Consider the following 20,252-nt stretch of genomic DNA (forward strand, 5'->3'; position numbering starts at 1 on the left):
GAGCATGAAATTTCACTATCCTCAGCTACTCGAACACAAAAATTACGATACATATCGTGACACATCCACATTGAAATCAAGATCACATTGCGACAAATCAGACAAAATCCATCAAAAACAAGCGTAACATATCTTTCGCGCAATCCGTAACAGATAAGCTACCATAACTCGCTAATGCATATTCTCATGATCACAAATAAATAGTTAACGCATAAAATAGGCAGATTTCGAACACAAATAACCAGGAACGATAAAAAAAAAAAAAATAACACATTTTTTTTTTTTTACCATGGATGACGAAGCTCTTCCACGCCGAAGACTATTTTACTACTCCCCATCCTGGCTTTCATCTTTTGCAAGCTTAATCATGTCATCGATTCGAAGAATGGTAATAGCAGCTTCGGTGGCAAACTGTGAAAAAAGATGTTTTGGAGAGAATTAAAGTTAAAACAAAATTTTGCATAATAGAGAATTCCAAACGTTGATGGGATGTCGGGTGCTTTCTCTAACCTGGATTATTTTTACTTTGCTCATGGCTGGCTCGATTACTCCGGCTTCCAAATTGTTGCGAACTGTGCCTTTCACTAGGTCGAGACCCATGCTGCAACAATATAAAAAGGGTAATTAGCATTTTTCATTCAAATACTTCTATAAGCACCAAAGACAATTCGTAACGCAGAATACTTCGGCCACATGGTGTGCAGAGAAAGGAGTTAGAATTATAATGAAGATTTAAGTCGTAATAAAATGAATGGGGAAATAGGAAGAATCGACGAGAAGAATGATAAATCCATACAACCATTTCTGTCTACTTTTGAACTCTTCCCTTTCACTATATTGAATCTTTTTGCTTTTCGTTCTGTCTATCATGTTTCCAGACAATTCATATCAGGCTTATATCTTGGATGTATGAGGCATTACTAAAATCGACAAGACACCACGAAAAAGAAAAAGGAAACTAGGTGTTTGGATTTGGTTCGGGGGTTTGAATAGTAAAAAATTAAATTCATAATTTGATGTGATATTTTGAATGAAAATTTGAATTTTGATGTGGTATATTAAATAAAATAATTATTTAATTTGATGATTTTGGAGGAGAAAGATTCAGGAATAGCCCCAAGCCCAATCCAAACACTAGTGATTCATTTATTCATGAAAAATAATAATGTGCAAGAGGGAGAACTAGTCCTGGCACATGGCAAACTCTAAAATAGATGAATCAATACTTACGGAGAATTTAATTTCAAATTTCCATAAATTTTTCATGATAAAAAAATGACATCAAATAATCAGTAAACTGACAAGGCAGCAAACAGGGAATACAAACCTTGACAAGTGCCTCTTATCTGCCTTAGTTTGTGCAGTGTGGTGGTAAGCTCGTAGTTTAGCGACAAGTTCAGTAGCATCTTTGGCCGCATTGACAGCAAGTACCTAAAATGAAATATTCCCAAATTGCTTCACTTTGTAATAATAATCAAGAGAGGACCTGAGATTTGACACTAATGATTCAGGAAACCCGTTGGACCTTTGGTATGATAAGTAAAGATTCGGCAAACTCTGCAATAGCCAGCTGCTCCCTGGATCCTAGGGTTGTGGCCAAATTTTCCAGATATACTGATAATGCCGCCTCAGCTGCGCCTCCACCAGCAACAACCTATAATTCCATAAATTCCTCAGTATAATAACGAGTATGTATATATAGTAGCATCAGTTTTTAGATGAGCCCCAAGGTAACATTGACACATTAACACATCTTAATACTTAAAAGAAAATCAAGACTGAATATAATCTACGAACTGCCTAGCTTCGAACAAAATGAAAAAAATAACAGTGGAGCATATATGACCTATGGAGATAATAGGTTTGTTTACATGTATTTTTCAACCCATTTTTTACAATTCATTTGATCATTCTACAAAAAAAGGCCAAAGATGACTAATAAGAATGTGCATCAGATGCCAATCTGGAAAATCTCTTCATGAATTATTATATTTAATTTCTGCTATATATATATACAAAATTATGAAATCTTTAATCCTAATTAACTTCAAATTGATTCGCACACATGAAGCCTATATTCCAGACTTCTATATATACCTATCAATTTTACAATCACATCAATATATAACACAAGTATATATGTATATATTTAATATAAGATATACTAAGTTATTTTAATATTTATTGCTATTCTACTCAAGAGAACACATTTATTTCAGACCAAAAATATATTTAAATTTTAAATAAAGCCAATATCTTTATATTGGAAGTAATGTTAACAGCAAATCCTAAAGAAACAACGCCAATGTAACAGCACAAAGTTAAAATTCCTTGAAATGGGTAAACTTAATGCTCAGACCAAAATAAAGTTGAAACAAAGACATTCCTACAGGGATACAAGTTATGAGCAAGATTCTTACAGTATTTGATTCTAGAGTCCTTTTGACAATGCAAAGGGCATCATGCAATGCCCTGTCCATCTCATCAAGCATGAAATCATTCGCACCTCTAAGTATTAATGAAACCTGCAGAAAACACATATCAGATTAATAATATGAATCCAGCAATTCTGCATAGATCTAAAATCTATGCATAGCTCACATAGGGTAATTTACCAAATAAATAAGCCGGGGTTCAAACAAATGAAGAAATATTTCGATACCAACAGTTTAGAAAGAAGAAACCAGTCATATATGTCTGGATATTTATTCTAAATTTCTTGTGAGTGTTTTAACTTTTAACCTTATAAATTAAGTGTTGTTTGTTGATTTGAACTGTAATGGAAAGTTTTTAAATTACAGTTCAAATCAACAAACAACACTTAATTTATAAGGTTGATTGGATAAGTATTATAACATAATTATAATGTAATCAGATATAATATATAGCAGTTATAATTATCAGGTGTAGGATACAGGATTTTGCAATTGTGATCATAAAACGTAACAACCAACTAATAGTCAATTATTTGAAATGCTTTACTTGCATGATCAGGGTAAAATATTATTTTGTAAAGTGTGTTTGGCAGATTGAGTTTCACTTCTCTTTTCATTTTTCAAGAAGGCATCGAAACATAGATGCCTTTATCCAACATGCTCAAATTGCAAAAAAAAAAAAAAAAAAAAGAAAAAAGTCATAGTGCTATACTGTTACTGCACTACAAAATTAAAACTCATACCGCATTTGATGTTTTTGTCCCTTTTATCATAATCACATCATCATCAGCAATGCGTTCCTCAACAACTTCATCAGCATATCCTAGAAATGAGGAATCAAATGTTTCTTCCCCTTCCATATCTGCAAATGTTGAAACCTGCACAGAAAAATGAGTGGGATAGGTAGGAGTCACTCAAGGACAATGGCCAAAGGAATTACCACATTAACCATTTTAAGCCCCGCTGCTTCATTATGTTATCTACAATAACATACTATCTTAATGTGAAGGCAAACATCCTAATGGCTCATCAGTCAAAATTTCATATGCACAAATAACACCCATGTCTGTTGGACTAAAGAATGTATTCCTACAAATTATTTTTAGATATGAAACTTCATAGAATCTGGAAGAATATTATTAGGGAAATTCACTACAAACATTGTTTGGTTGAGAAAGTAATTAGGATGAATTGCTACTCCACAGCATGAAACAACTTTATTAATGTTTTTTTTTCTCATCGAAGGCAGAAGATAAGAGAATAAACATTGTCAGAATATGCAACTGAAGAGACAGCTTCATTTCATCCTTTAACAAAAACTGGAGCGCAAAATTGAACTTTTTTAGATCCTAGTAAATTACAGTTACTGACACTTGAAATGTCAAAAAGTAGCTGTCAATTTTATATGACTGGTTTCAAACTCCATGTTAACCTGAATTTATTTGTTATAAAGTATTATAATATTGGAAGGAAACAGGTGCACATTATATAGAAAGCATATGCATCATTTGATAATGAGAAGCATATACCGCAGTTGCACCAGTTGCCTTGGCAACATGGCGTAGATCTTCTTTGCGGACACGTCTCACAGCAATTGCACCAGCCTCCACAAAGTACTGTCGAAACAATAAGACCAGATTTAACACTAATCAACGAACAGAATACAAAGGACAATTTAACTTACATTCCTTAAACAGAATAAAGAAAATAAAAATGATAAATTGCATATGATTTCAATAATTAATGTAAATCCACAACATTTTCTTACATGCAAACAAGAAAATAATTCTAATATTGAAGCATTCCAAAAATGAAAGCTAAGGCCTAACAAGCCTCGAACTTCTGGTAAGATAGTTCTTTTTAAAGAAAACAAACTAGACATAGAATCAACATCTTTGATGTGTTGTCCACATAGCATGTGGAAATAGGAAGCATAGATGCTCTTACTACTGGTATTTATTACCAGGATCAAGGAAAATTAGAGGTATTAACAAAACACAGCATTACAGAAAAAACTTGCCTTAAGTGCCATATCATCTATCCCTTTTGTGGTTAGCACGACATTTGCTCCTGCCTTAAAAAGCTTCTCAATGCGTTCTTTTGTCATGTCAGCTTCTCTGCAAGAAATAAGTTGCATAATTACCACAATACCCTAGCCAAACAGAAATTGATGGGCAAATTATTGAGGCTGCACTGGAATACATTATTTGAAGGATATAACCAATACCGAATAGTAGTTAAGCAAAACTAAACAGATCAATGAACTAAATCTAGTCTAGACTGGAGAGTAAAAACAATTACACTGAAACATAACAATTTATAAAAGATGAAAAGAGATAATCACCTTTGGCGAATCTTTTCCAACTCCCTAGGATCGGTGACCAGAACTTGGATACCCATTTGCATCTTTGTCTTTTGAAGATTGAAATCAAGACAAGCAATTTTGGCCGGTGCAACCCTCAGAGGCATCCCTTGTGCAGCACGTCCAGTGTTGAGTGCATATCCTTTAAGTAAATAGCTGTCTCTAGCACTTTTTCCATGGGCTTTTAGTATGTTGATTCCCTGAGCATCAAGAAGATTATGTGAATTACAGCTACAAAACAATTCATAGCATGCGCTCATCTATTCTGAATTCATTTACTAGATCTGAAATCTGATAATTGAAAATTTCACATGGAATCAAAAAAGTGAGTTAAAAGGAACTTCAAATTCACCGAACCAGCATGCACATAAAATTAAGTACTTCTGATATTGAGTGAAAAAAAAATAGGAAAAAAAATAAAAGATTAATAAATGTTTCGCACAATTACAGGTCTATTCACAATCAGTTTTCCACCTTATTTTAAAAAACTATTCATTCTACTATTTTTCCTTTCAAAACATCAAATTCAACACCCATTATTATTCAAAACATCAAATCCAACAATTATCTTCATCTCAAAACATTAAGGTAAAAAATGTGCACACACATACACACAAGCAAGCACACCCTGCATTCTACATAACGTGATTAATCATTCCCAAATCCCCTTACATCAATACATCCCATAAAAGAAAATAACGTGTAGCACTTTGAACTATTCCCCACGTACATATATAAGAGGTAACGTGTTCATGCAATGTACTTGCCTATATTTTTGTTTGACTGAAATGAAGTTAACACAGGAAATAGATCTTTGCAGAAGAAGATGAAAAAAATGAAAATGAAAAAGGGTAATAGAATAGTGAAAAGCGCCCTATGGAACAGGCTCATACTGATCTCAAGATTGAAGTATTATCAAGAAATAAGTAAACACTGTGTACGAACCTTGATTGGGTATTTAACTTCACCTCTTGCATTAGTCATCTTCACTGCTTGCACAGCCTCCACAACCTGAAAATTGAATAAGTTGAATCAGGTTCTTCATGAGCAGAAGTTAAAGAGCTTATACCAAATACCACAAATATTCAGAATGGCAGGAGCCAAAAGATTATCATTCAGATTGAATGTCAACCCATTCAACCATTTACCAGATTTGCAAAGAAGTCACTGTCACCGCCTATCAACTTTGAGGACATGCTAGTCTTGGCAGAGTTTACAAGAGAATCTTTCCCCAGCTTTTCCACCTAGCATACATAAAATAGAATATCATGCCAATTCCAATTTTAAAAGAGAGAGAGAGAAAGAAAGACAGCATATCATGCCAAAATTGTAAGCCAACTAAATCTTACCACAACATTAATTCTTTTATCCAGAATTCATAACCTATATGTTTACAAGTAACTCATTGTACCACTAGATTTTTCAAGGGTTTAGAACTAACATTATTTCCTATTCATAAACTTGGAAAATAGAGAAACAACACGCGAACTGTAAGAAAACAAAAATATCGCATTTGGGGCAACAAATAGCCAGGCTAATGTACCTTAACAGCAAGCTTTTCATCAACATACTTGCACGCTTCCCTCATAGCAAGCTGTCAAGGAGATGTTTAGACAATTACAGAAAGCAGCATCCATTGTAAACCAGATGAAAATAATCATACTCACTCTGTATCCACTGATTATTGATGTTGGATGTATCTTATTTCTCACCAAATCATTTGCTCTCTGCAGAAAACACAAGAAAACTAAATACTCAAAAGGCATACCAAAGGGTAACTTAAAGAATTTCAGACAGGGATATAGCAAAGCTACCTTGAGCAGCTCAGCAGCAATAATAACAACAGAAGTTGTCCCATCACCAACTTCTCGGTCTTGTAGTTCTGCTAACTCAACTAGGACCTATTACCACAATTAGATCAAAACAACAAAGATAAGAATAAATTAATTTACAATTAGAGAACTCTAGGAAATTTATAATAAACTACGCACCTTGGCTGCTGGGTGCTCCACCTCCAGCATTTTTAGTATTGTGGCACCATCATTAGTGATTGTCACATCACCAATATCGTCTACAAGCATCTGGGCAGTACAAAAAGTTGGAGTGAGTAAATATAATCCTGATTTCACTTCAAGTGAGAACATAATAGAAAGAGATTCAACACTAGATGACTGCTAACTAAACAAGCAAGCATTGCCATCTAACAAGTATTAGCATGCTTTATGTTCACACAATCCATAGTTACTCTCAAAGGCTCACTGCCCACACAGCTACTGAAAACAGAAGCTACTTTCTATGAATCTTCAGAGCTAACATTGCCCTACAAACTTAGTTTCTAGGTCAGAATGTATCCTCCTAATACAAAAATGTCGAAACACTCAATTCACTAAACAAAAACACTCACAAAATCAAGATTTTCTTTTATGTACATAACTATGAAAATTCAAGAATTCAATAGCTTATCATTACCTACCCTCCAATCAAATTCAAATTCAAATAATTTCATACTCATAAGATGCAATGTTCGACAGTGTTTAAATCCACAAAACGCGCTAAAAACATTCCAAAATTCTAGAGCTACATTAGCACAAAACTTCCGGATCCAAAACTCAATATCCTCCATAGTTTAAACACAAGCACCACAAGCAACCAACTCAACCTAGACATTAACACAACATCAATGGCAAGTACGAAAATGACAGAATACACCAAAAAAAATCACCTTATCAAGGCCAACAGGACCGAGCGAAGATTTAACAATGTTCGCAACCGCCTGGCACGCCACCACTGCACATTTCCCGGAAACAAAATAAATCCAAAATCATATCAACAGGAAGCAACATTCTCAAACACACAAAACACATTTGTACATAAACCGATGCATATTGCGAACAAAAATGAGGAGCACACACCATTTTGAGTGCGAACATCCTGGCCGGACTGGCGCTCGCCGGAAATATCAGGAGTCTGAGAAATAATCGCCATGTGAAAGTATCCGAGTCCGGATCGCTTAGCTCGATCGAGAGATTGAGAGTGGAAGTGGCGGTGAAAGTTTTCTGACGAGTTGAGCGCCGAGAGAGCAGCGAAGGGACTAGTGAAAAAGGAAGGAGACCTCAGCAGAAGCAGAAGAGGAGAGGTTTGGGAGGGAGGGTTTGGGAATACGACGTCGTACGCTTCGTTTATAACATTTGGGCTCAATTAGGACATAATTCAGGCCCATTTATACGCTAAGTGGGCCGCTCCTTCTGCGGCCCAAATATATTTAATGCTCCCAATGTAATATAGATAGATTCGAGAATTTAAATAAAATATAATTAGTAAATAATTAAGAAGTGTATTAGTAAAAATAATGATTATATATTAAAAATAATTATAAATTAAAATTAAGATAATTAAATTGTTTAATTTTATAAAAAATTTAAATTTTAAATTTTAAAATATGATTAAAGTGTATAATCAATTTTTCAGAAAATGAAAGGAAAAATTATGTAGGACGGACGAAAATATAAAATAGGGACAAATTATGTGGGACGAAGCCAGTATTATTATCTGTCATTGAATCTTAAGTTTAAATATTATTGGCGTGTGCATATACTTAGGAGGGTGTTTGTTTGGAGTTTTTGTTTTTAATAATTAAATATTTGAATTTGAATAATTATTTGATATGATATTTAAGAATATAGAATTATAATTTAATATAATATAAATAAAATTTAAAAATTTAGAAGAAAAAAATAATGAATAATTTAAAACACATAGCTAAGCCCTCTAAAAATCCATTAACAAAATGTTTTGGATTTGTTTTGTTTTGAATTGAAATGTAAATTTTTTTATTAGCAATTTAGTTAAAAAGTATTTTAATTATATGAATTGTAAGATAAAATAATACTCCCTTGGTTTTCAGATACCATGTCACTTTCTTTTTTTTTTTAAAATGATTACACACCTTAATTTCATTTTAAATTTTTAATTTTTTTTAATTTTAATTAAACTAATTAGTTATCTTAATCTTAATTTATAATTATTTATATTATAGGATAATTATTTTCACTAGTACATTTTTAATTATCTACTAATTACACTCCTCCTAAAATACGGTGTCTACGGTGTAGCAGACACGGTATTTAGGACGGAAGGAGTATATTTTTATTTGAAATAGTTGGAATTAAACAATAGAATTTTTTATTCTAAATAAAAGACAAGCACACTCTTTAGTTTTTTATTGTTATTTAAACAATAAATATGATGTGGTGTTTTGTAATTATTAAAAAATAATATAAAAAAACATAATTATTAAAAAAAAAACTTAAAATAAATAGAACACTATCACTATTATTTCTTGGATTTTTTTAGCTTTGTGTTTATATTGTAAAATGATTCAAAAAAATATTTTTTTTATAAAAATAATAAATAGGTATAATATGCTATTTTTTTAAAAAAAAAAAATATGTTGGTTTTTACTTTAACTTTTTATAGTCACAACTCACAAGTTTACCCACACTATCAAAAATTTTTTTTCTAGACAATTTTTTTTTTTTTTTGATATATTTACTTATGCTTAGGGGTATTTTTGGTTATTTTAAATTTAAAAACTTTTGAAATATGAATTATCAGTTAGAAAGGATGTATTTAATTGATAGTTTTTTAATAGTATTTTAGATGCTTATTTTTAGGATAAACAATATATTTTTATAAAGAATTATAAATATTCAATAAAAGAAATATATATAAAAAAGTATCGAGTCAACACATCAATTCATATAAAATGTTAGTATTGAATTGAAATTTATTGACAATAATTTTTATAATGTATAGAATAGTGAGAAATGATGTGGGAAAAAAAATATAGACAGAGAGTGTATTATTTTAGCCAAAAAATACAAATATTTTTTTTCAAAATAATTAATATATCGTACATATTCATTATTTTTATATTATTTTATTATCATTTTTATATTATTCATACACAAAATATTGTTTCACAAAACAAACACACCCAGAACTTGTGTATTTGTTAATACTATTATTTTATGTGTTGTGAATTGTTTTCAAAATAATATAAATTTAAATTTAAAATAAATACTCCCACCGTCCCATAACAAAGTATCTATTTCTCCATTTTAGTCCGTCCTCTGACAAAGTATCCATTTTATTTTTTTATTTAGTAACTGTACTATCTACCTAACATTACAAATACCCTTACAACTTACAATATATTACACAAATGTCATTATCTTTATATCACACATACTAATAAGGTTATTTTAGTGATTTCTACTTTATTCCTACTATATCTTAATATAATACTAATATTTTTAAAATTACGTGCAAAAAACAAATAGATATTTACTTTTGGGACGCTGAGTATTAAGGATGATATTTGAACTTAAAATATGTATGAAATTGAATATTAGGGTGTGTTCGTTTGATGGATTTTGTCAAAATCCCACTATTCATCCAAAAAATTTTCCCCAAAAACATCAAATCAAACACGTATTTTTTATTTTTTATATTATACTAAAAATCAATTTTACATTCAAAACATCACATCATCACCTATTTATATCACATCATACAACTATTCAAATTCAAAATTTTTACTATTCAAATTCCAACTCAAAATTCAAACCCCCAAACAAACACACCCTAAATGAAAATGTAATATCTTGAATGTGAATATTAAATTATGTGTTTAATATGACTTTTAAAGGAAGAATATTTGAACTTGTAGTTAAAGGGGTTATCAAAATATCTAAACTTCGAAATTTTGATTAGAACTAAATTAAAATTTAATTTGGATTTTTAAAATTTTTCAATTGATTCAAATTTAATGTTTGATAAATTTTGGATTTTTAGGTTGTGATACTATAAATTTGAACTAATTTGAAATTCGAAATATAACATTTTAATATATTTTATTTTATATATTTACTATTTTATTAAAATATTAGTACTATATTTTAATAAAAATAAAAACTCAAAATTACCAATTACATTTTAGTAAACTTAATTTTTTGTATCTTATATACATTTAATATTATAAAAAAATTATAAAAATTTAAAATAAAATTTAAAATTTAAAAAATAATTCAAAAGTTAGAATTTTGGGTTATTTCAATTTGGTTTGAATGTTTTAATTCGGTTTCAAATTTTTGAATTTCAGTTATTTATGCTCGGTTCGGATTGGTTTTGTTAAAAAAAAAAAATCAAAATTTCGGATTAGTTTGAATTTGGCAAAATTCAAACAAAAAATCCTAATGTTCACACCTATTTGTTAATATTATTTATTACTCCATTCGTCTCATATCTATATATATCAATTTGCTTTTTGCACAGAGTTTTAGAAATATTAGTATTATATTGGGATAAAGTAGAAATAGAGATAAAAGACTAAATTAACCCTATTAGTATTGTATGATATAAAAGTGATGACATTTGTGTAATATATTATAAATTGAAAGGGTAATTATAATGTTAGGTAGACGGTACAATTACTAAAAAAAGAAAATGGATACTTTGTTATGGGATGGACTAAAATGAAAAAATGGATAGATTGTTAAGGGACGGAGGGAGTATTAATTTTTGTAAAAAAAAAATATGTAGTATTATTTTTTTTAATAAAATATCACATCAAGATACTATTTAAACAAAAATTTTAAGCAATACCCATTTCAAATAAAAATTTCGAACCACAAGAGTGTGTTTCTTTATCCCAATTTTTTCAAAATTTAGTATTTAAATTCTATATTTTTCGAAAAAAAAAATTCCTCGGATAAAATATTATTTAACTACAAATCTTAAATTAAATCTTTCAAAAGAAAAAATTCTTATGGTCTAATTGTCTTTAACGTTGGAGTCATGACCGTAAAACTATGGGTTCAAATACTTTCGAATTTACATCAAGATCACTTATGGCATTTGAAATGGATAAAAAAAAATAGTTGTAGAAAAATTTATTTATGAATTATGCTGATGTAAAATGTTACAATAAAAAATATGTAAGTCAAATGTAGAAATAGAACTATTAAAGCTTATTAGGTCAAAAAGGGAGAGTACTGTGGGACATTAATTATCAATGCCTATATTTAATAAGAAATCTAGTCACAAAATTCACTATTAACATTATTGCATTTATATAATTTGTTACAAAAATAATATTTATAGTTGATCTTCCTATTTTGTCCATACCATTTAATTTATCTTTTGCAAATTTTATTTTATTTTTTATCACGTGGGAACTCGCAGCCGCTACACGAAAATACGCACTTTGTTTATTTTTTGCAAATTTTGTTAACTATGAATGAATATCCTTCTTTCCTAGCATTATTAGTATGATCTTTTGTGTTTTTATTTTTGTTTTGAAATTTTTTTGAGGTGAAATCCTGATTTGATATAATATTTTATATTAAAAATTGTATTTGATTTTATACATTTTTTTAAAAAATAATAACAAAACACAACAGAACTTATATATATCAAGATGAATATTATTGTGGTTCGCTTAGTGACTTGCTTGTCAGATCTAGTTTGTAGGTATTAAGTTCGGCCGAGGATTTAGGGTTTAGGGTTTACTGGTGCGCACTTTCAGTAGCGGCTACGGATTCCCACGTCACAAAAAAAAAAAAAAAAAGATTAATATTACTATGCATTACTAAAAGCAAATGACATTAAAGCAAATGGTTGAAATTGTGGTTGGCTTCCAAGTGGGAGACATTTGAACCTAATTGTAGTTCAGCAAATAATTCCGTTTACATAAGAAAGTTTTGGATTCAAAAATTTAGAAATAATAATAAAAAATAAAAATAATATTTGATATAATACTTTCTATGAAATAAAAGTATTTAATATAATATTTTTAAAGAATAAATAGTGCTTAAATTTTAAAAATATAATATGTAAATAATAAATAGTTTTTAGATCACAATTAATTTTATTATTTATTATTCAATATGTACGACTATTAATAGCAGTATGCTATTTATTTTGATGGAATATTATATATTAAAAGGGTAAATTATATAACACTCTTTTGTATTTTAGTAAAAATGCACAAAATATTATTTTTTTTATTTAAAGCGTGAAACTCCCTTGTGTTAATATAAAATTTGCACGAAACATTCTCCTTGTTCAAAACTGATATTTAGTTCTAAATAAAGATCTAAATTACGTAAGTTTATACAAATAAAAAACGTAAAATATCTTAAATAATTTTTTTGAATAAAATAAATAAATAAATAAATAATTGATTAATATTTCATTTTATAGTTTTTTTAGGTAACATTGTTATCTAATTTTTACAAAAATTATAAAAATAAATAATTGATCAATTATGTATTTAATTATTTTATTAAAAAAATTATTTAAAATATTTTACGTTTTTTATTTGTACAAAACTTGCATAATTTAGGTCTTTATTTAGAACCAAATATCAGTTTTGGACAAGGAGGGTGTTTCGTGCAACTTTACATTAACACAATGGGATTTCACACAATAAATAATAGACAACGTATTTTGGATATTTTTACTAAAATATAGGGAAGTGTTATACAATTTAACCTATATTAAAAATTATTTAACAAAAAATAAAAATAAAAATAAAAATTTCATCACAAATTATTTCTGTAACTTATTTAAATTTAAGTTAAAATTTTATAGATATCGTGGTTAACATCTCCAACATATGACAAGGTTCCGAATTTGATTACACAAATGGGTGTGTTATTAAAAACACCAAAAAAAGCATTTTCAATTTAGTCATGTTAGATGTGTGTATTTTCAACAAAAGTAAAATTTAAAAATATACTTCGAATTTGAACTGAAAATTGTCTGAGATTACAAATCCCAAACAGGTGCATATTAAAACTAGAAATTGAAATAAAAAAGGTAACTAAAAATATAAAATGATGATCCCTAATGAAATTTTTATGAAATCTTCGTTGATTGAAGATGCCCCTATCCTCTTATCAGAACCGTTGATATACACATCCATCCGAACCGCATAGAACCGTCCCTTGGTCGGTTACCAGATCGTGTGCCGAACCGCTTTCGGTTATAACCTTTGTATCCCATGTCAGAACGTGGCCGGTTATGACTGTTAACGACGAATTCGGCAGCTTCATTCGGTTCCTAAACAACCAAGAAATTCCAATCAAATGAGCTTTTCAAACAATGAACCGACCAACCTATTTTGATAACCTATCTAGGCCCCATCACTCTACCCGACTAGCATCCGGTTCGAATATTCTACCGGGCTCATCACTAGCCCCACTCTCTTCCTCATCCTAGGCCCAAACCCTAATTTTGAAATTTCTATACTCAACAACTTGTCTCCCTTCCTCCTGAATTTCAATCGTCAAACCTCGATCGCCATAAGATGTGACGGTTGGAAGTATGTGACTCACAATAGTGTAATCATCACGCCGTTTTAAGTCAAATCACAGGGTTTACTAAAACCCTATTTGCCAAACAAATCATTTTTTCTTCATCACTTGCAAAATTTCCTCTACCCTCAATTCCCTTCATCTTCCTTATTGTAAAAATCTCCTTTCGATCCCTCACATTGCTCCAATGGCCAACCAATATGTCCCTGTCATTCCTTTCAATGGCTCCGACCCAGACACACCATTTGTTTCTTCGAGAGTCCTAACCCTCACCATCCGCCCTTACTCCAAAGAGTCAATCCGTTGTCAGGTCACTGAGATCTCACGTGATTGATGGAACTAAACTAAGATAATCTATAGAAATCAAGTAAAACAAATTGCAAAAGACATAAAATCATGTAATTCGAATTAAAATGCATAAACATAAACTAAAAACATGAAAAGAAATAGAGAAATATACAAGTTGTTCTTATTGTGCGTGTATGTGATATGTGTTTTCCCTAGCTTTAATCCTAAGATAGAGTAACCGCCTCTTCCATTAAAAGGAGCATTTTCAATTATGTCTTCCACCACACCCAACCACCTGGTAACCTTCTTCCATCAGCTCTCAACCGTTTCCATTGCCTCTGGACCGGGTTCCACTCGTTCTAAACATCTTTCATTGCTTCTGGACCGGGTTCCACTCGTTCTGAACATCTTCCATTGCTTCTGGACCGGGTTCTATTCGCTCTGAACTTCTTTCATTGTCTCTGGAACAGACCTGCCGCTTACCTTAACATGCTTCTATCATACTCCTAGCCGGTCCACGGGGATATGTCCCCAATAGCCTCGAGTTACATGGAATCATCCTTCTTCTTTCTTTCGGCTTGACTCATGGAGCCTTTCACATAGAATATGTATGTGCCGGGGTGTTCCATAGATGTTACGAAGTTACCGACCTAGGGCCGATGGAAGTTAGTGTTTAAGGGCCTGTGGAAGCTACATTCTCTTGCTCTGTGGAAGCACCGCAACCCAATGGAAGTTGTTGCCTTCAGCCTGCTGGAAGGGGCGACGTTTGAATGTATAGAAGAATCACTTTGAGATGAAATTTCGGCGGTTGGGTGTTTTCCGTAATTTGAGTCACTTGGACTTGGGGTCTAACATCTCCTAAAACTTAATAAATCGAATTGAAAGCATGTAAAATACCAAAGTAAATAATATAATGTTACATTCATCTGTAGTATTATTTATTGATGAAAAAAATTCACATCACGTTGGTCACTCTCAGAACTCGAAGATACTATAACCGCATCATCTTAAGAATATTTTAAAAATGACATCATATTAGTAATAATTAAAATAAGAGTAATATGAATGACATTATTTGAAATAATATACCAAATCAAATTAAGATTAAGAATAAAATTGATTGAAATGATCTTATTGAGTAATTATTTCAATAATTTTATAAAGTAATAATAATAATAATAATAATAATAATAATAATAATAATAATAAAGCATCCTTCTCTATTATCAAATCCAAGTTTTGGACTGGCCGATGCCTATATTGCTTCAAATGGAGTTGTTTCCTCTATCGCAATCGAGCAACTTTAGTTCTACTTGTATAGTATCCACCTATATATAAAGATAAAATATTATATTATAACAATCATTAGAACAATATTTAAGGAAAAAAATAAATTAAGGTTCTAGTGCTCACTGAAAATTAGAATAAAACAATCGCCCACTCAACAAATCTACAATGAATTTGAATTTTGGATATTAAACCAAAATTACATATAGATAGATTATAAATTAATTTAATTAAATTTCTTATATCTTACCCATTACCTATAAGATCCACTCAAAATCCTTTTATTTTTATCTATCTCCTTAATTAACAAGTATTTTTTATATATCTTTAAAACTCTTCAATTTTTTTTTATAAAATTAATTTATAGTAATGATGAATAAATATATTTATTTATTTATTTGTATTATATAAAATTTTATTCTATACAAAATAATATCTATATTGTATATATTTTATTGAGATATACTATTAAAAATATTTAAAATACCAACAACACTATTCATATAAAAAATAATAAAATAATATTATACCTTATTATTAATAATTTACTAATTTACATTACCTAAAATATCGTGTCCCTAGCCAAAATGGTCATCTCATCCGGAACGAAAGGGAGGACATGACATTCAATTTTTCTTTATTGATTCAATAGCCAAAATAGAGTGTTTAGCTAATGGATACATTTCTGTTCACAAAACCAAACGTTTTTAGATAGATTGATATTTTATGCGTAGAATGAAAAATTGTAGAAAAAATATAAAATATATTATTTTAAGTTGAATATTTAATTTTTTATAATAAATATTAGAAGTTTTTTGACTTTTTTATTTTTGTAAAAAGTTTTTTTTTTTTTTTTTTTGAGAATCGCAATTGAGAATTAGTGTTGAGAGAAGATAGTGCAATTGGTTTTGTTTTTTTTTTTTTTACGTAAGATATGAAAAACCGTATCGATAATTTAAAAAATACTAATATTTTAAATTAAATGTTAATTTTTTTGAAAGAATAAAATATAAATTATATATTTTGAAAATTGTATCAATATAAAAATTGTTTGATTGAACAAAACCTTAGTTTGAATTATGGAGTACAATAATTTTTCCTCTAATTTAAAATTATTGTTCTTAATCACCATGCTCTATAAGCATATCAATCTATTCCATAAGTACAAATTCAGCTCCAAAGAGAAAATAATTAATAAATTGATCTTGATAAACTGATCGAAAAAAATTATATAATATCGTTTATAAATCAAAATATCAAAAATTATTTCACAAATAAATTCGCAAAGTGGTGACTCCTCCTTCTCTTCCCCCTTCTTTAGCGTTGTCTATCGTCTTCTCGCTGGTCTTCTTCTTGCTATTTCATAAATTATTCCGCCCTTCTAATTTTGCTTTGATGGACTTTCAAAAATATTACTACCTTCCGTGATTCAAATTATATGTATACATATTTTTTTGAATTATTATAAAAAAATATTCTCGTTTTCTTTTTAAGTAATAAATTATTACACTTTTGTACTTTTTTATTATAAAAGAAAAAGTAACAATTATTATTCAATTTTGTTAAAATTTATGTCCGATCAAATGAACATACATTTGGATGACGGTAAGAGTTTTTTGTCATTAAAAAGATATGGACATTTTGTTTGTTGGTCATAAAAATAAATATTTCCTTTTTTTTTTTAAAGTAAGCATAACATTTTTTTTAACTTTTATATCACTTTTACTTTTATTATTGTTATTATAAGAGTTATAAAATAACAAAAAAATATACATCATATTAAAACTAATGTAAAAAAATAAATAAAATTTATTTTTAGATGGTGTAAAAGTATTTAATTAGCTAATAATTAAACAAAAAAAAATACCTAAAGGAGGGACTTTAATGGAAGAGAGGGCGAAGGGTTGGGAAGATAATATTAAAATTGTAAGTTTGATTCATATGGAAGAAAATGGAGGGAAGGTGAGTGAAAATAGTATTTTTGTATTTGGTTAAGCAAGGAAGGGTAATGAAAATATAATAATTTTACTATTTTATTCCTATAATGTATAAATAAAGAAAAATAAAAATATTTAATAAAATTTTATTAATTTTATTGATAAAACATCAATTTTGATATAAGAATAACAAATAATGTGACGTAGTTTATTTTAAAATAAGTATATATATACTTATATCATTTAAATAAAATATAAATAAAAATAAAATTATATATAAGAAAATTGAATCATTTAATAACAAAATAATCATTCTAACAAAAATTTTATTTATCTAGAATAAATTACAAGATAAATATTATTTATAGTGTTAAATTAAAATATAATAAATATAAATTTATTTTATTAATTAAAACCTAATCTTTAAGGGATTAATTTAATTTAATTTATATAAAAAAAATTTTATAATTGAATTAAATTATAAAATTTAAAAATATCATAACTAATTTTTAAGTATAAAATACGTATAATATAGTTTATGTATAATAAAATGCAGATAAAGTAATATATAATACTAAAGAATATAATAGTAATTTTATAAATTAAAAAAACACAAACATCTTTCACTCTCATCCAAATTTTCCCAATTTTGAAGGAAAATAAAATAAGTTCATTTTATATTCCCTCTCCTTTATTCCTTCCCTTCCCATCTCCTTTAAAAAAAATTGAACCAAACGAAATAATTGTAATTTTTTTTCCTCCGGTCCACTCCATTTCCCTCCAAATTCCTCAAACCAAACAGACTCTAGGAGCCGGAGGTGTAACGGTTAAGATGTTAAATATAGCTAATCAGACATAGTCAATATATGTAATAGTTCACACAATATATATCATAATTGATCTCAATATAATGTGTATGTTAACATAACACAAATACATGGCTTAGTTGAAAAATATGTCACGGGAAGAAACAAACTCCTCCAAAAATTTTACGAGTAGATTTAAGAAAGCACAATAGATTAACATCAATGGGACTATCAATCTACTTGGACCATAGTTATGGAGAAACATGACAGACGGTTCATAGATGAATCGTAGACAGATAAGCATACAAAACTCTCAAATATAAACGCAGACGAAAACAAAGATTCTAAACGGAAAGATTAACAACTGAAGACAAAATCTCATTTTTTGAAGACCTCCGGGTACATTCCAGATTGAACGTACCCGAAAAAATAAGACTTAGTATATTGTATCTACTCCAAAAGAAAATTAGGCTCTGATACAATGTAAGAGTGTCTTACGGAAACTAAAAAATTGCATTATTATTCATAATCAAAATAGAGGCCTATAAATAAGTATGACATATAGACTCGAAAAATTCAAATCTAAACAACATAATCTATAGATAAACCAAATTCAAATCTAAATTGAATATCTAAAATATCTCAACATAAACAATAAAAGACACACAATGTTTTTTGACTGGTATACAACCTGCATTTGAAAGATTTCAATTTAGAAAATGTTCACTACAAACCTCTCAACACGTTGTATATGAACTAAACACTAACAAATATTTAGCAAGAACTATCATTTCAGACATTCTCTTTTACAACAATTATACAAGGAATTGTTATTAAAATTGGCATTGAAAGAAATAAATGTATCATGAAATTGGGTCAACGATCAATCCTCTTTTCAAAAATTAGATATGCCCCGATAGTGCCTCCGGTGGCAGGTATTCTAACCCCAATGATAAAATAGTTTTCATCTCAAATGAGAGTGACACCTCAGATCTTCGGAGCTCCGGTGAACAAATAGGATGGAGGAACTGAGCTAGAGAGATTGCCAAAAAGCTAAAAGAGAGGAGAAGATAAGGAGATGATGTTGTTGGTATGTTTCCACTATGCCAAAATGACAGAGGATTAATTACGATCGTAATTATGACCTTAATTACCAATGTAATGTATTCTAATTTCAAATCTTCCGTTTGAGTTGGTCGTAATTGATTATAATTTCAATTCTTCCATTTTAGATGATCGTAATTTATTATAATTTCAAACATTCCGTTTGAAACTATTATATATAGTTTATTCTAATTTCAATCATTCTGTTTGAGATTATAATAAATTCATCAAACGGATAAGATTTTATAATATTGTGACTTAGGTCATATACATGAGTTTAACTTAGAGCTACACAATTTAATTTGTCTCGAGATAGGCAAAATAGCTAAAATATTAACGAAGTCTCATATATAATAAATAAATAATATTTATTATATCATCCAAATTAATCCAATTCATTCGGTTCACCGGCCCGTCGTATTTTCACTCACCGATTAATCGGTTGCGTAAATTAAGAATTTCATTTTTTAATATTAAATTCTACCGATTAAATAACCGATTATCTAACATGAACTAACTTGCATCTTGATTATCTTCTACGGTTGAAAATCACAAATTTATGAAAGCACAATAGATGAATGGTTGTTATATGGTTATAAAAATAGTATATCAACCAAGTATACACAAACAATATAGTAAACAATAAAATACAC

At 29.0% G+C, this 20,252-nt stretch overlaps 1 protein-coding gene across 1 annotated transcript; it reads right to left on the reverse strand.

Moving 5' to 3' along the window:
• Window positions 1-7,948, reverse strand: LOC127250596 (T-complex protein 1 subunit alpha). Its single transcript, XM_051273958.1, has 17 exons — window positions 7,710-7,948; window positions 7,520-7,584; window positions 6,789-6,878; window positions 6,612-6,698; window positions 6,465-6,524; window positions 6,341-6,391; window positions 5,946-6,041; window positions 5,743-5,808; window positions 4,780-4,997; window positions 4,456-4,552; window positions 3,965-4,051; window positions 3,179-3,313; window positions 2,421-2,525; window positions 1,526-1,654; window positions 1,328-1,431; window positions 511-601; window positions 1-411 (listed from the first exon to the last, which is right to left on the reverse strand). The coding sequence occupies exons 1-17, from the start codon at window positions 7,780-7,782 to the stop codon at window positions 328-330; spliced, it is 1,638 nt and encodes a 545-aa protein (XP_051129915.1). The 5' UTR covers window positions 7,783-7,948; the 3' UTR covers window positions 1-327.
• Between the last annotated feature and the right edge of the window lie 12,304 nt (window positions 7,949-20,252).

The sequence above is a fragment of the Andrographis paniculata genome, unplaced genomic scaffold, assembly GCF_009805555.1.
Source record: "Andrographis paniculata isolate CXL003 unplaced genomic scaffold, ASM980555v1 Contig37END, whole genome shotgun sequence".
In the NCBI taxonomy this organism is placed as follows: domain Eukaryota; kingdom Viridiplantae; phylum Streptophyta; class Magnoliopsida; order Lamiales; family Acanthaceae; genus Andrographis; species Andrographis paniculata.

Bases quoted from the DNA above. Each gene is read 5' to 3' on its own strand.
- LOC127250596 (XM_051273958.1), bottom strand. From the start codon at position 7,782: ATGGCGATTATTTCTCAGACTCCTGATATTTCCGGCGAGCGCCAGTCC. The intron at 6,042-6,340 runs GTACATTAGCCT...TATGTATGCTAG, and splicing joins ATGAAAAGCTTGCTGTTAAG to GTGGAAAAGCTGGGGAAAGA. The intron at 4,998-5,742 runs GTTCGTACACAG...CTTGATGCTCAG, and splicing joins AAGTTAAATACCCAATCAAG to GGAATCAACATACTAAAAGC.